This window comes from Manis javanica, chromosome 5, assembly GCF_040802235.1.
Source record: "Manis javanica isolate MJ-LG chromosome 5, MJ_LKY, whole genome shotgun sequence".
Classification (NCBI taxonomy): Eukaryota; Metazoa; Chordata; class Mammalia; order Pholidota; family Manidae; genus Manis; species Manis javanica.
Genome location: NC_133160.1, coordinates 64384971 through 64400641, shown reverse-complemented (window position 1 = coordinate 64400641; position 15671 = coordinate 64384971). Strand labels below are relative to the sequence as shown.

Here is a 15671-nt window from a genome sequence, read left to right as displayed (position 1 = left end):
CTGAAGGCCTTTCAGTAGGAAAATCAGGTATTTACACTTTAGATCACCAACAGAGTGGATGAATTTGATGAGATCAAAAAGAGAGTTAAGAAGACAAGTCAGTAGAGTACAGCAGTATCTCTCTGACAGGGAGCATAAGAGCAGGAGCAAGTTTTTGGGAGTGATGATGCATTCATTTTGAGATTCCAGGTAGGAACACCAGCAGTGATTGGATGGATATCTCAAGTCTGAAACTTTAGAGAATACACCATAATCCTGTATACATAGAAAGGGACTGGAGAGAGATGTAGGAGAAGGTTAATTTTACTTAATTTTTATTTTCTTAATCTTTTTCTGTACATTGAGCATTTATTACTTTTTATAACCAGGCAAAAGAATATTTTAATTTTTAAATTGTTAACCCAGTTTCCAAACTTTGCTCTCCTACTTTAACCAAATTGGCGTTACACCATATACAGAATATCCTGCATTTTCACTAGCAATTATATTTGGGAACAATACTACATAGCATTAAAATGCTTCCAAAAGAAATATGCAAGTATTTATCAGTCTTCTTACACCAAACTGCATGATTTGGCTTAGTTGGGTACTATGCAGGTACTGTATGATCGAAAAATCTCTTGAGAATAAACCAGTGTTCACAGCACGTCAAGTGCTCTCTTGGAGTCAGCAGGCAGCCCAAATGGTCTCAGTCATTAACGACGGTAGAACAAATGCAAAGCTGATATCTAGCTCAGTCTCTTCAAAGTCTGACTTGCATGAAGAAATACAGGCTTTCTGACATAGCCTGAGGATGATGTCTTGCCTAAAAACAGCAAAGAGAAGTTGGGTGGTCTTTATTTGAAAGCTGCCACAACAAGCAGATCATCATCCGTGTTAATATCATCTACCAAATTGATAGTTGACCTTAACAGAACATATGCACTCCCAACGGTGCCTTTCAGCATTTGCCACTTTTAACTCATTAGAAGAAAACTACCATCACCATCACTATAATATTCAATGTCTGTTATTTCCACTATGCTCAGAACTTAAAAATTTTACAAATTCTTTATTATAGTATTGCCAGCTTATTCTAAACCATTAAAGCTCTGTATGGTTATTCAATGAGTTAACATGCCAATGGCATACATTTCTAGCAATTTGCTGCAATTCTCAGTTACCATTAGACGTAATGGAATACTTGGATAAGGAGAGTCTGATTCAATGGCAAGTTTTCAAGAGAACACTTTTCACCATGTTCAATATGTTAACTTTAGCTAAAGATTGTGGATAGAGGCAGGTGTAGTGCTGGATCTGCAGACTTAAAAACAAACAAAAACACAGGTAGACTTACCATCAGGAATAATATAAGCAGCCTTAGCACCATAGTCAAGGTTTTAAAAACTTGATCTTGTATCTAAATGGGTTCATTTCCTAATGGAAAGAAACTGGCTACTACACAGTATAGATTTGGGAGACATGCCAACTTGAAGATGCTATCAAAAGATGAAAGTCTGAATCTTATTTTTAAAAAATCACACTTTAGATTTTTATGTGAGATCTCCTGATTTTTAACTCAGAAACTCTTAAAGTTATTTAGGGAATGATACAAAAAAAACCCCAAAAAATACAGGGAATTAGACCATTAAATCATTTCAAGTGGATGACATAATTTAATTTGAAAAGATTAGTGTGGTCTTCCTAAAATGTGGCTGATAAAGATTACTCAGGGCACTTCTCTGACAATAGAGGTAGTGACCCATTCTCCTTCAACTCTGACTCAGAGGGTGTTAGGTTTGATTGGGGGTCAAAAATTTGTAGTTCAAGAACTTCAGATAGTTCTAGGTTCAAACAATCAGCCAAGTTAGGGAAATAGTGCCTAAGGGAGGAAACAGCAAAAATACCACCACAGCTCCCATCCCCTTTCTCAAACACTGCCCGTCAAACTACCTGAGAATGAGAAACATTCGACTGAAATTGAGGAATTATTTGTAGAACACTGTTTATTTTAAGTCCCAAACATGAAAGTACTCATTTTTCTTAACAGACCGCATAATTTTTACTGCAATGAATATTTAGGGTTTCTTTATTCACAAGTATAGATTTATTTCTGAACTTTAGGCTCAAATGATTCCTATATAGAAGTATCAGTTTACTACAGAGGACATGTACTTTAACAATTTGTTTAGAAAATACTTTACATAAAAACACACATTTATCAACACTCTTCAGTCTTTACATCCAGTCTTCAGCAGAGATTTGGCTGAAGCTCATCATTTTCTACAAACACTCCAAGACTGCATAAAATAGAATGTAATATTTTACATACTTCAGCTTATTATTGCAGTTAAAAGTTCCCCTTTCTTTGAGGGCTTCTGCATCATTTATACTCACAAAGCAGGATAAGTCTTATTCTTCAACTAGTGAGTTGTTAAAAAAACTTTCTTGGTGTAACTTGTCCTCAACCAAAAACCTGAACAGCCTGGTGATGATAAAATCAAGTAACTGACATACATATAGGGCTTTTAGAAAGGGCTTTTCCAAACTAGTAATAGAAGAATACCTATCATCATAATATCCTTTACTGTTTTGTGTTCAATAACTACCACCTGGAGTGCTATTACTTCTAGTAGAATCAGTTGGCATCAAAATATAAAGTAAAAATACGTACATTTTTAAATCAATCCTTACCTGAATTACCTCAGATCTCAAGAATGTTCCACAAAGTGGAACATGTCTTCCTACAATTAGTGAATGTGGTACAATGTGTACGACTTAGTTCACACCAGTGCCTGCTTTTCATTTCCGAGATTGTTCCGTATCTTGAATCAAATGCACAATCTTGACTACCGTGTCATAATGCACTGGCTTACAGTTTGTATATAAAGTCCAACTCAAGCTTATTTGGTTTATTGTACATGCTTTATTAAAACGGTACTGGTATTTACAGTATCTGCAAGTCCCTTCCAAGGCGCTCTCACACACAGTCAGACACACCCATACAACACCCATACTACAGCCCCATGAACCCACACCAGTGAGACGTGAGTCAGATTCCTAAACTGAGGCAGCTGTTGGGGGACAGAGGTGTTGATTTGTTTTTCAATTTTCTTTTGAAAAGACAAAAGCATGGGGGGAATGCATTTGGCCATTACAATGCTAATTAAGTTTGTGTATATTAACATATATGGCAGTAACACTGAATATTCCTTTTACATTCTATATACACAGAATGACATCAAGGTTTTGCAGTCAACAGAATATTTCAATTTCAGTCTTAATGCTGCTTGTAGTGACTTCTGAATTCACATAGGGGCTTTCCCTAAAAATAATTCAAGTCTATATAAGTGAAATAAGGCACAATTAATATTGATTTGATGTAGGGGCAGGGAAGGAATAAAACTAGTTTTAAATGTTCTTACTGTTGGGGAATAGCTTTCACTTAAATCCACTTGAAACCCCTTCGAATTTCCAAAGATTTAGAAACAAAGGTTTTTTCCTTTTCCCTAACAAAATGCAAAAAGAAAGTCTGGGAATTCACATTGTCATGTTTCAGTAGCCTAAACTACTCCAATGGATGTGTGCTCCCACCTCTCCTGCCCAGGCCTCCTCTTGCCCTCAATGTTAAAACAGAAACACAGCACATGGAACAGCAGTCCCTTGCTGTTTTTTTTGAGGAGATTTGTACACTTAAGTAGCAAACACATATCTGGTTGTCGCTGATTTAAAAAAAAGAAAAGAAAGAGTAACCTCATGACTTTCTTGCTCTTTAAAAAATCCCTGTCTCCTTTTTAGGATGATGAAGCCCCACCAGACATTAAAAACAACTGCAACAAGGGAGTGTGGCAGCAGAAATAAGGTCTAGTATTCAAATCTTCACCGGAGACTCATTTAGCTTGTACACAATCTGTTGAATGTTTTTTGCAGCAGGTGAACCAACCCAAGGACGCTGGACATTCTGTGAAAGAGTAAGAGTTGCAGTTCTGAAGGCCCCTGACTTTGGTTGTTTACAAAGTTCAATCCTGTTTATTGTGATCCTTGGTATCCTCTTCATCTGTATATTCTGATGGTTCTTCCCCTGGTTTTAGGAGTCTGCCTACATAATCATATTTTTCTGAAAGATACATCAAAAGGAGATCAAAAGCAATCAAATGTGTTTCACTAGTCCATTATACAGCACAGAAGGTGTTTGCTTCTTTTAGAATTGCACAGAATAAGCCAAAATTTCTCCTATTGCTCACCTTGGCAGGTCTTTGTACTCATGTAAGGCTTGAACAAAAGAAAACAGGATTAGGGAATTTATAAAGCTTGGGGATTGTGCTTTGCAGAGATGTCCCACACTATGGTTCCTAACCAAGAGCACAGCAGCAGAATCGCCTGGAGAGCTTTTTAAAGAATATGCATGTCCAGGACCCACCTCAGACCTACCCATCCCAGGCTTTTGGGTTAGGTCTGGTGACATGTACTCTGACACTGGTCTAACTGTGATGTGCACTGGGAGTCTCAGAATAGTTCTTTAAATTTTATACATATACTGGATTTTGTATAGAACTGAGTTGCAATAAAATACAGGATTAATAGTATGGATCAGAGAAGATCATAAAAAAAGAAATGTTGACTTTTTTGGTGCTAAGGAAGGTAGGGAAAAGAATACATAAGATGGAAAATCACATGATAAGTAGATCCTGGGGAGATATTCCTGGAGAGAAAATATGGCATATGCTAATAGTCCCCAAGAAAAAAAATCAAATGAAGAAATGAAGTCATTTGTTACTTAATATCCTGTGTTCTTTGAGATCTCAATGTGAGGCCCCTGTTGGCACCACTATTATTTCTCCTATCAAACTCTCTTCTTAGATCTCTGTAATATTGCTTATTTTTATGTTGCCAGGTGTTTAATTTAGAATATAGTCAGATCTAAGGTGATATGTGTATAGTCATTTCTTGGTTAGGAATTTGAACCTGGGTTAAGTGATTAAATGATAAACCAAGAGGGTAAGAGAAGAAGGCAGCTTCATAGGGCAGAACCAGTACAAGTGCCAAGAAGCCAAAAGAACTGTTTCAAGGGATTCATAGGTCACATAAATAGCTGTCCAGAGTGTCACACATGAGGTAATGTCACAGGGTATACTAAAGGGGATGACATTTTTTCTTTATGGTTTGAGGGTAAGATCAATAATTTTGGAATAAATTATAACTATAGTATCAATATTAATCAATTCAGGTTTAAATAAGTCTATATTAAAAAAACTATACTTACTGAACAAGCCTTGTAAGACTAAAGATGTCATAATGTTTGTTAGACTTAGAGTCTGTAACAAGTCAATTTTATAATATGGATTTATAAGTAACAATCATATTGATATTTAACTGTTTATCATAAAATAATGATGGTGATGAAAACAGATAACATCCATAGGCTCTAAAAGAATGGGAAATAGTATACACTTTTTTTGGCCATTAATTTAATACTCTGAAAGAACCCAACAAAATGAAGGTACCTTTAAATTGCATTTCCCATTCTCGCACACTCTCCATTTGTACAGCATTCAAATCTGAGAGATCATCATATTCCTCTTTAAGTGCATCTTTATCTAGGCAAAATGTTGCTAGTCCTCTGGAGGCATCCCTTCCAGCAAATATTCCATATGGACCAGCTAGGGAGGGGGGAAAAGAAATAATTTAGATTACCTAAAAATACTTTAGAAAGCCTCAAAGGAAAAAGCTAATAAAATAAACCTCATAATACCTTCCTTATATTTGGTATACAGCCTTAATTTCAAAACATGTACAGATTAGATGGGATGACAAGAAATTTCTTAGAAATCTGCCTTCTGACCAAAGTAAAGCTTTTCACTGAAAATTTAAACCTTAAATTTCAATTATTTCAGATAACACAATTTGTATTCAAAGATGAAGACTGTAAGGTATTGTGGAGAAGAGGAAACTTAGAGAATTAGTTTGCTTAAGGAAAATTATACTTTACTGATTGCTGTTAATTGTGGCATCTATAAATAATCAATTGCCTATGTACTATTTAAGGACTCAAATGAATTGTGGATCTAAAACAATTTTCTTCCTCCTGTCCAATGCAGGCTGTAACTATGAGAGCAGACTATTATCATCGCTGGGACCCCAGTGGCTAGTTCAGTGACCAGCATGTATAGATGGTCAACAAATATTTGCTGAATGGTTTTATCAGAAATATGACCCATTTTCAAAAATAAGTATCATCTGTCATAATATACTCACAGTTATCTATATAAATTATGAAAAATCATTAAAAAAAATAATGGTTTTCACTTGTCACAGCAAGTGGCTTTAAGGAATAGCTCTTCTGACTCATACAACCCAATTAGCATTTTGTCCAAGGAATTGGGAAACATCTTCTCTAGAAAGGAATCGCATGATTTATATGCTGACAGAAGCGAGCCATTCTCAAAGTCTGTCCTTGACAGGAGCAACAGTCTTGTTCATTCTCAATGCCTAGCACGCTGCATGTAATGAAGTCGGAACATAAAATATTTCTTTCAAATGAAGAAATTTAGCTGCAATTCCAAATAAGGAAGAACTGTAAATTTTGACCCTTTACTTTAAACAGATTCACTTAGGTAAGCAAAATCTCCACCCAAATATATGATAAAAAAGACACTTCAGTTATTTAAAACACATACTACCAAAGAAAACTGAAACAATTCTAATTTTCTACATAAAGAAATTGGTTAAATAAATTATAGTACATTAAATTAATGGGGTAGTACACACCTTTCAAAAAGAATGAAGTAACTACATATACATATAAAGAAGTCCATGATATATTAACCAATAAAAGCAACTCAGAAGTGTATACACACACACACACACAGAAATATATACACACATACAGTATGTTACAAAATGATAATATTATTTTTATTAATAAAAATCTTTTAAGAGTTAATGCTATCTTCATCTTAGGCTGCAGAGAAGACCATGTAGATTTTTCTGTGTAAAATATTTCAAGAATTAAGTGCTAATAAAATAAAAGAATTATGTGCTAACAAATAATTTCCAAAATACATAATTTCACAAAAGAAAAAATTTCTTTCCTGAGTCTGAAAGTTATCCATAGACAATAAAAGTAATTTAGAGAAAATAATTTTAAAATCAGAATGACTGGCTTAATTATTATAAGCAACAGAGTGAGTGGTCAGTCGGAGAGCTTATTATCCAGTTAAGAGAGTATTGTCTAATGAGAAACAAGTAGAAAAAAACTGGTAACTCCTTGATTCTTCAATGAACAGAATAATAATTATACCTATATTCATATTTGAGGGCATTTAGGAAATTTAAAAGTATACATCAAAAACTGTACCTCTGAGAGTAGAATTCAAATTCTACTTAAGTAGGTAAAACCTGAATGTATATGGACATTAATTTGACTTGCAGAAAGCAGTGCACCATAAAGTTGATTGTGAAGGGTCCCCAGCAGTAAGATGGCAAACTTCCGGCTTCTCTTCGGGGGTCCTCAGTTCCCGCCGGCGCCACCTGAAGCCCAATCACCTCTCGCCCCCCTCCCAATCCCAGCACCTAGCCAACAGCCACCAGCCCCGTAGAAGTGACACCTCAATCAATTCATGCCCCTTCCTATATAACCCAGCACCTTTCCCTAATAAAGCATAACTCTCCGGTGAATTGCTGTTGTGTGTCGCTCCTTTCCTTTCATTGGTGCCGAAACCCGGGAGACGGGACACCCCAACTGGGCCCCGTCTTCCCCCAACACCAGCAGCAGCTTGCCCTCGTCCTCTTTTTCCGGCGCTGGCTCATCACACTCACCACTCCTCTCTGGCCTTTAGGTAAGTTTTCCCCCCGGAGTGGGCCACTCTTCCCCGAGCTATCGCAGTGCCATTGACCGTGATCGTCCGGCAAGGCCCTGACGCTTGGGGATGAGGAGGGAACGCTCCCCGCCTCAGGCCTTCACGGCTGCGGCGGACCCTCAGGCCCCTCCTCCAAAAGCCATAAATCCCCGCCTCAAGCCTTTATGGCTGCGGCGGACGCTCAGGCCCCTCCTCCGACAGTCAAACGCATTCACCATCCCTTCCATCAGTGCTGAAAGTTTTTAAGCAAAATTTCCCCGGGGTGGGCCACTCTTCCCCGAGCTATCGCAGTGCCATTGACCGTGATCGTCCGGCAAGGCCCTGACGCTCGGGGATGAGGAGGGAACTCTCCCCGCCTCAGGCCTTCATGGCTGCGGCGGACCCTCAGGCCCCTCCCCAAACAGCCATAAATCCCCACCTCAAGCCTTTACGGCTGCGGCGGACGCTCAGGCCCCTCCTCCGACAGTTATAAATCCCTGCCTCAGGCCTTCACGGCTGCGACTGACTCTCAGGCACCCCCCTCCAATAGCCATAAACGAGGTGACTCCTTTGTGGATGAGAACGCTCCCTTTTCCCCCCCTCCTCCTTCTGCTCCGTCCGCTGAAAACGCCTAGCGCTAGGTACCTCGTGACTCCGGCACTCTGCCTTCTTAGGGAAGTCTGGGTGACGACCCACACTTCCCAAGAAATTCTGACTCGTATACGAGTTTCCGCAGACCACCAAGGATCATCGGGGACGCCCTTTGTCTCCTTGTGGTCTGCTTCCAGTCCGAGGATCTCCGTTCGTCTTCCCCTGTTTGTCTCCTTCTCTGTCCTTTAGCCATGGGAGCCTCCTCATTCCTCCCTGAAAGTTCACCTCTTGAATGCCTGCTTAAGCATCTGGCTACCCTCTCCCTGATGCCTGATCTAAAACCAAAACTTCTCCGTAAATATTGCTCCCAAGATTGGCCGACATACCCCCTAGACAATAAAAACCAATGGCCTGCAGGGGGAACTCTTGATCCTAACATCACTTGCGATCTTTTTAACTACTGCCAGCGCCTGAGAAAATGGAAGGAGATTCCCTATATCGAAGCTTTCCGCCTCCTCCTCTCCCCACCCCCTCCCAAGTTCTCCTAGCCTGCAAGCCGCCGCCCCCGCAGAAGCCTCCTGTTCACTCCCTTCCCCTTCTTCTCCTACAACAGCCCTTCTCCCTTCCTCCCCAACCATCTCCTCCCCCATCTCACCTCCTCCACCTTCATTCCCTGCAGATTAAGCCTGAGCCTTTCAGCCCCCCTTTAACTAGGTCCCAGGGGCCTCCTCCGTCTTTGCCCTCATCACCTGTTTCTCCCCTGTTAGGGACCGCCTTTGTCTTCTCACATGTTTGTAGAGAGAATGGGAAAGCACCTCCCCCCATGTCTGAACGCACAAGCATGGGAAAGCACAAGCTAGAGAACAACCGGTGCAGTCCTTAGAAGTTATCTGTCCACAAAAACATATCTTGCCAAGACTCCTCACTCTGAAAATAGGGAGACCTTGAAGATGTGTAGAAACACCGCCCCTGCTTCTAGCTATGCCCTTCCCCCACTTGCCGATGTGGCAGGAATAGAAAACAACGCATTCCATAAGCCATTAACTGGAGCCCTGCTGTAGCTCAGTAGAGCATGGGACTCTTAACCTCAGAGTCATGAGTTCAAGCCCAACTAAAGGAGCAGAGGCAAGCAGCTGGGCTGCTAGCTGGCGACATGTGGGTCCGATTCTATCTTTCTTTATTTTCTTTGCCCCCCTTCTGCACTTCAGGACCTGCTCAACTAGGCACGGCTAGACCGCGTCACTCCCCCACAGACTGAGCCAGAACCCTTCAGTCCCCCTCAGACTCAGTCCCGAGAGCCTCCCAAAATTATCACCCCCCTCCGGGAGGTAGCAAGATCCGAAGGCATCGTGCGCGTTCACATCCCTTTCTCCTTAAGAGATTTAGCCTAACTAGAGAAATGCCTAAGTTCCTTTTCCACTGATCCCATGACATACATCAGGGAGTTTCAATAGACCCTCCAGTCTTACAGCCTCACACATCATGACATTTTCATGCTCCTGGCCAATACTCTCCTCCCTGAAGAGCGTAGACGAGTTTAGGACTCGCCCAAATGCAAGCTACTGAAATCCACAGGACTGACCCCACCTATCCCCCTGGCCCCACTGCTGTCCCCGAACAAGACCCACACTGAAATTATAACACCGCCATGAGTCTCCGCTCTCGAGATATTTTTGCCTCCTGCTTAATAGCAGGTCTGAAAAAGGGCAGCTTGTAAAGTAGTCAATTTTCAAAAGCTCCAAGACATAATTCAAAAGAGAGATGAAATCCCCTCCGAGTTCTTAGACAGACTCACTCAAGCCCTATTACAGTATACCAGCCTGGACCCAGAAACACCTGAAGGAAGACATGTCCTTATGACAAACTTCCTAGCTCAAGGCTACCCCTACATTAAAGCTAAACTCAAAAAGTTAGAACAGGGCCCCGCTACCCCACAGACTGAGATCCTAACAGTGGCCTTTAAAGTCTTCCATAAGCGGGAGGAGGAGAAAGAGTGCCGTAAACAAAAGGTTGATCAGGCCAATTTCCAAATGTTGGCCCAGCTGATAAAACCACAACCTGGGCGCCCCTCTACAAACAAGACCCCCCAGGAGCTTGTTTCAAGTGTAGAAAAGAGGGACATTGGTCAAGGGCGTGCCCCTCCCCCAGATCTCCTACCACCCCATGCCCCAGATGCCACAAAAAGGGTCACTGAGGGTCTGATTGCCCAACCACCCGAAGGGGAGGCTGGACGAACAACCCCCATCCTAAGCCCGCCGTAGTGGGGCTGGCAGAAGAAGATTGATGGGGCCCGGGGGCTTCTCGCCCGACCATTTCCATCAACAGGAGCCCAGGGTTACTTTAACAGTAGACGGTCGCCCCATCTCCTTCCTCCTAGACACAGGAGCCACCTTCTCAGTCTTGCGAGAATACCGGGGCCTTACCATGCCTGCCATTACTCCTATAGTCAGGGTAAGAGGTAAACAGATTTTCCCATTAAACCCCCCTCCCCCTTTATGCACAATCCAAGACAATCCCATACCTTTCTCCCACTCCTTCCTGGTTATGCCCCAGTGTCCCATCCCTTTACTAAGATGGGACATCCTTTCCATAACTATATCCACTCCCACAGCCCCCAGTACTCCCTTTCTGATGGCCCTCATAGCCAATAACCCCCCTCTACCAAATGAAAGCTCCGGTTCTGCCCTCATACACCCTGTAAATCCCCAAGTTTAGGACATTACAAGCCCCTCCGTGGCCCTATGTCCCCCTGCCTCTATCAAATTACGTGACCCCTCTCAGTATATCTGTCAGGCCCAATACCCCCTAACCACTTCAGCCCTCATAAGCCTCCAACCCATCATTCAAGCAGACCCACTCACTCCCCATTTAATACCCCCATATTAGCTGTTAAAAAAAACCAACGGATCTTTCCGTCTTGTCCAAGACCTTTGCCTCATCAACATAGCCGTTGTCCCTATTCATCCCTTAGTTCCAAATCCATACAGTCTTTTATTGCAGATCCCTGCCTCAGCATCCCACTTCTCAGTCCTAGATCTCAAGGACCCATTTTTCTATCTCTCTAAACCCCTGCACCTGGACGGACCCATACACAAGACATTCTGAACAACTCACTTGGACAGTTTTGCCACAAAGCTTCTGAGATAGTCCCCATATTTTTAGACAGGTCCTAGCTCAGGACCTCAAACAGTTTCATCACGATCACTCCAAGTCCACCTTATTATAATACATGGACAATCTTCTACTCTGCAGTCTCTCGTGAGAACAGTCTCAACTTGACACTGCCTCCCTACTTAACCTTCTAGCTTCCAGAAGTTACCGAGTATCCCCCGTCAAAGCTCAAATCTCTTCCCCTCCTGTCACTTACCTCAGATTCCTTCTATCTCAACAAAGAAAGTCCATTACCTTAGACAGAAAATAGCTCCTCTCTGACCTGCCTGTTCCCAAAACCAAGACAGAAATCCTTTCCTTTCTAAGCCTGGCTAGATATTTTAGAGCGTAGATCCCTAACTTCTCCCTGCTCCCTGTTGGCAAGACCCCTATACGACCTCAGCAAGAGCCCCCCCTAAAAAACCATTATCCTCCTCACCTCGACACTCCTTCATTAAGCTCCGTCAAGCCCTTGTGGAAGCCCCAGCTCTCCATCTTCCTGATTTGTCGAAGCCCTTCTCATTATACATTCATGAGAGGTCCAGTCAAGCTCTAGGAGTCCTAGGCCAATATTATGGCCCATCCTTTGCCCCAGTAGCTTATCTCTCCAAGCAATTAGACCCCACAGTTCAGAGATGGGCCCCCTGCCTACGAGCATTAGCCGCTAGACAGCTCTTGCAGAAGGCAGCTCATAAACTGACATTCAGGGCGCCCCTTACCATTCTGTCCCCACATCACCTAAAAGATCTCTTAACCTACAAAAGTTTACAGACTCTCCCTCCCTCCCTCCAGACTCCTGACCTTACTGTCCTCTTTCCTCCAAAACCCCGTTCACCCCCTTTGCCATCCATACCCGAATCATGACTTTTTCCTCCTTTACTGCTCTCTTGCTTTTTTTCCTCATTCCTATTGTCTTCCCCGCCACCCCAGCCTCCTTTGTATGGCGATTCAAAGTCAGACAGACTTACACACAGCATCAAACAAAAGTTACTGCCCTCATTGCCACACCAGACTGCCCTCTGAAAAGCTGCTCTGAGCCTTTATACCTCCACTTTCCTCCCTCCACTGAAGTGTTCACTAGCAGCTACCCTTATTCTCCCTACCTCTGCTTCCTCTATGACCAAAAACAAGCCTATTGCAGGCGATGGCCAGATACCTACAGGAGATGTCCCTGCTGGTCTTGCACCATTCACTACATGGGTAACTTCTAGTACCCACAGTATTACTCCTCCAACCGTTTCATGAAATATCCCAATGGCTCATTCTCCTTATCAATCCCAGATCCCTGGGACTCTCGATGGGCTGCCAGAGTCACAGCCTCATTTTACTACGGGGGGTCCTCGACCCCCCACAGTACCCTTCATATCTCTCGAAAGTATGTTCCCTCTCATTCCCAGATCTCTCAAGTTGCATCAGATAGCAGACATTCCGAAAAAGTCATTATCCAAACTCTTGATAGTGCCTCTTCATCTTCTTATCCCCGCCCCTCTTCCCATTTCTCCTACTCTTCATTACAGCTCATTCAGGACACCACCATCTTTCTCAACCACACCCTTAACACAGCCAATTGTTTCTTGTGCGCATCACTACAGCGCCCACTGCTGGCCGCCGTGCCCCTTAATATTTCCAACTACTCCTTCCATGCAGAAAGACAACCCCTCTGCCCCCTGGCAGACATACCCCTATGGGAACCAGAATACGCAGATAATCTCACCATCTACCACTGTGTAAGCCCAACTCCACCCCCTTCCAGCGCACTTCACTGCCTCTCTATCTACATCCCTACCTCCGGCTCTAAGACTTTTACGCAACCGGGACACTTCTTTTAGTGTAATAGCAGTCTTTTCAACTCAGTGCCTCTCAACTCCAATACACCCTGCATTCTCGTCACCCTAATCCCACAGTTTACACTTTACAGCATGGCAGAATTCCTTGAGCTCCAACCTCCCTTGCCCTCGCGCACAAAAAGAGCTGCTTTCCTTCCCATCATGGTCAGTAGCTCTTTGATCACCTCAGCCATTGGGGCAGAGTTTTCGGGAGAAGCCTTTGGTCACTCTCTATAGGCAGTTAGAGATCTCAACGCCAAACTTGAGGGAGCCCTGACATCCACTGCCGATTCCCTAGCCTCTCTCCAAAGACAGGTCACTTCGCTAGCTAAAGTCACCCTTCAAAACCGGCGGGCCCTAGATCCACTTACAGCTGAGAAGGGCGGCACCTGTGTCTTCCTCTGAGAAGAGTGCTGCTATTCCGGCATTGTAGAAACTAACATTACCAAACTCACTGACCTTGCCTCCAGCCTCCACTCTGCTTCCAATTCCAACCATTCTCTTCAATACTAACAAACCCCCTCCTCACCTAGCTCTAGCCCATTGCAGGCCCCATAATAGTCATTCTTCTCGCCTGTCTCTTCTTACCCTGTATAATAAAGTTCATCAAATCCCAAGTCAGAAAAATCTCTAATCAAGCTTTCAACCAGCTTTTACTCAGGAACTACCAGCTTCTGGCCACAGAAGATCCCTCACCCTCACGTGACCTCCTCACCACACGCTGAGATGGACCCCTCTCTTCACTAAAAACTGTTCCTGGAAACAATGGCCGCAGACGCCTGGCTCCTGACACCCGTATCCTCTTGGCACCATTGGAATCAACAGGTCCTCAACCTATAGTTACAGGGAACCTTCATTGATTTCCAGCCTGAAGAAGTCCACATCTACTCGTCCTTACTGCGGAGAGTCCTGTCAATCCTTTCCTCCCAATCCTCAAGCCCTCACTCCCTTCTCCGCCCCTGTTCAGCAGGAAGCAGCCAGAGAGAAAGCAACGTCCACAAACCCATAGAGGAGAAAGGGGGGAATGAAGGGTCCCCAGCAGTAAGATGGCAAACTTCCGGCTTCTCTTCGGGGTCCTCAGTTCCCGCCGGCGCCACCTGAAGCCCAATCACCTCTCGCCCCTCTCCCAATCCCAGCACCTAGCCAACAGCCACCAGCCCCGTAGAAGTGACACCTCAATCAATTCATGCCCCTTCCTATATAACCCAGCACCTTTCCCTAATAAAGCAGAACTCTCCGGTGAATTGCTGCTATGTGTCGCTCCTTTCCTTTCATATTGGATGTAAGAAACCCACTCTCTGAAAAGTTTATGGCATGAACCATGGAATCAGAAGCAGCATTAGCAATAAACTTAAATAAGCAGCATTGTTACGTTACTGATATATTAACATGAAAATAATAGCAAAGTACTGCTAGTATCTTTTTATCCTGCTTTTACCATTCTTAAGTATCTTCCATAGTGCTACTTAATATTAGGTACTATTACAATTATCACTTAATGGTTATATATTTTCCCACTGAATGGGTATACCTGTAATTAATTCAATCATTCTCCTAGTAATATAAATTTAGGTTACCATTTTATACTTTTAAATTCATCTTCTATTTAAGAAAATAGAACACTATTTATTTACAATTGGCCAACATTTACAGCTTTCCAACCTTGCCCATTATCTCAACTGACACTCAAAAGGGTATTACGCATTTAAGAGGAAGAAATTCAATAATCTTTCTATTTACAGAGTAAAATCTTACAGAGTACGTTCATTAAATTGGCATTAATAATTTTGGAGAAATGTTAACTTTTAAAATTGAGCAAGAACAATCCCTAGGGAAAAGAAAAGTAGCTCACCATACAGTAGCTGTGTCTGTTTTTTGTTTCCTTTTTGCATAACTCCATATGCATTATGGCAATGACTGTTTTCAGGAGATGGAAAGCGTAAAAATTGAACTAGTGTGAATTTTTTTCTTTAGAAACAACAATGGTAATACCTATAAACATTATATGGCCTCTTATTGCCAACTAGAGCAATGATTACAAACTTAAAATAGCAATGAGTCAAACACACAAAAGGAAAAATAAAACCGATCAGGGATACAACTATAAAATGATAGTTTGAACTTTTTAGAGAATTTTCTAGCACTCTGACTTGTCTTTCCCCACAGTCTTGCAAAGTAGAAGACAATTTCTGCCCTCCCAACTTGGCAGATAAACAGGAGCAGAAGCATTCAGTGACTTGCCTAAAATTACTGACACAATTGAGAAGTATTATTTCCATTTTTTTAC

The 15671-nt window shown here is 42.4% G+C and overlaps 1 protein-coding gene across 3 annotated transcripts in view; it reads right to left on the bottom strand.

Annotated features, from left to right (window-relative positions):
- Window positions 1-297: 297 nt before the first annotated feature.
- Window positions 298-15671, bottom strand: part of PGRMC2 (progesterone receptor membrane component 2) — a 28004-nt gene continuing 12630 nt past the window's right edge. The window contains exons 2-3 of one of the 3 annotated variants that reach the window (XM_036997908.2): window positions 5484-5639; window positions 298-805 (exon numbers count right to left, since the gene is read on the bottom strand). In XM_036997908.2, the coding sequence (XP_036853803.1) occupies window positions 729-805; window positions 5484-5639 (233 nt within the window). In that variant the 3' untranslated portion in view covers window positions 298-728. Of the gene's footprint in view, window positions 806-2882; window positions 4097-4119; window positions 4252-5483; window positions 5640-15671 lie in introns of those variants that run through there. The other 2 variants (XM_036997907.2, XM_036997909.2) reach the window with 2 other exon arrangements.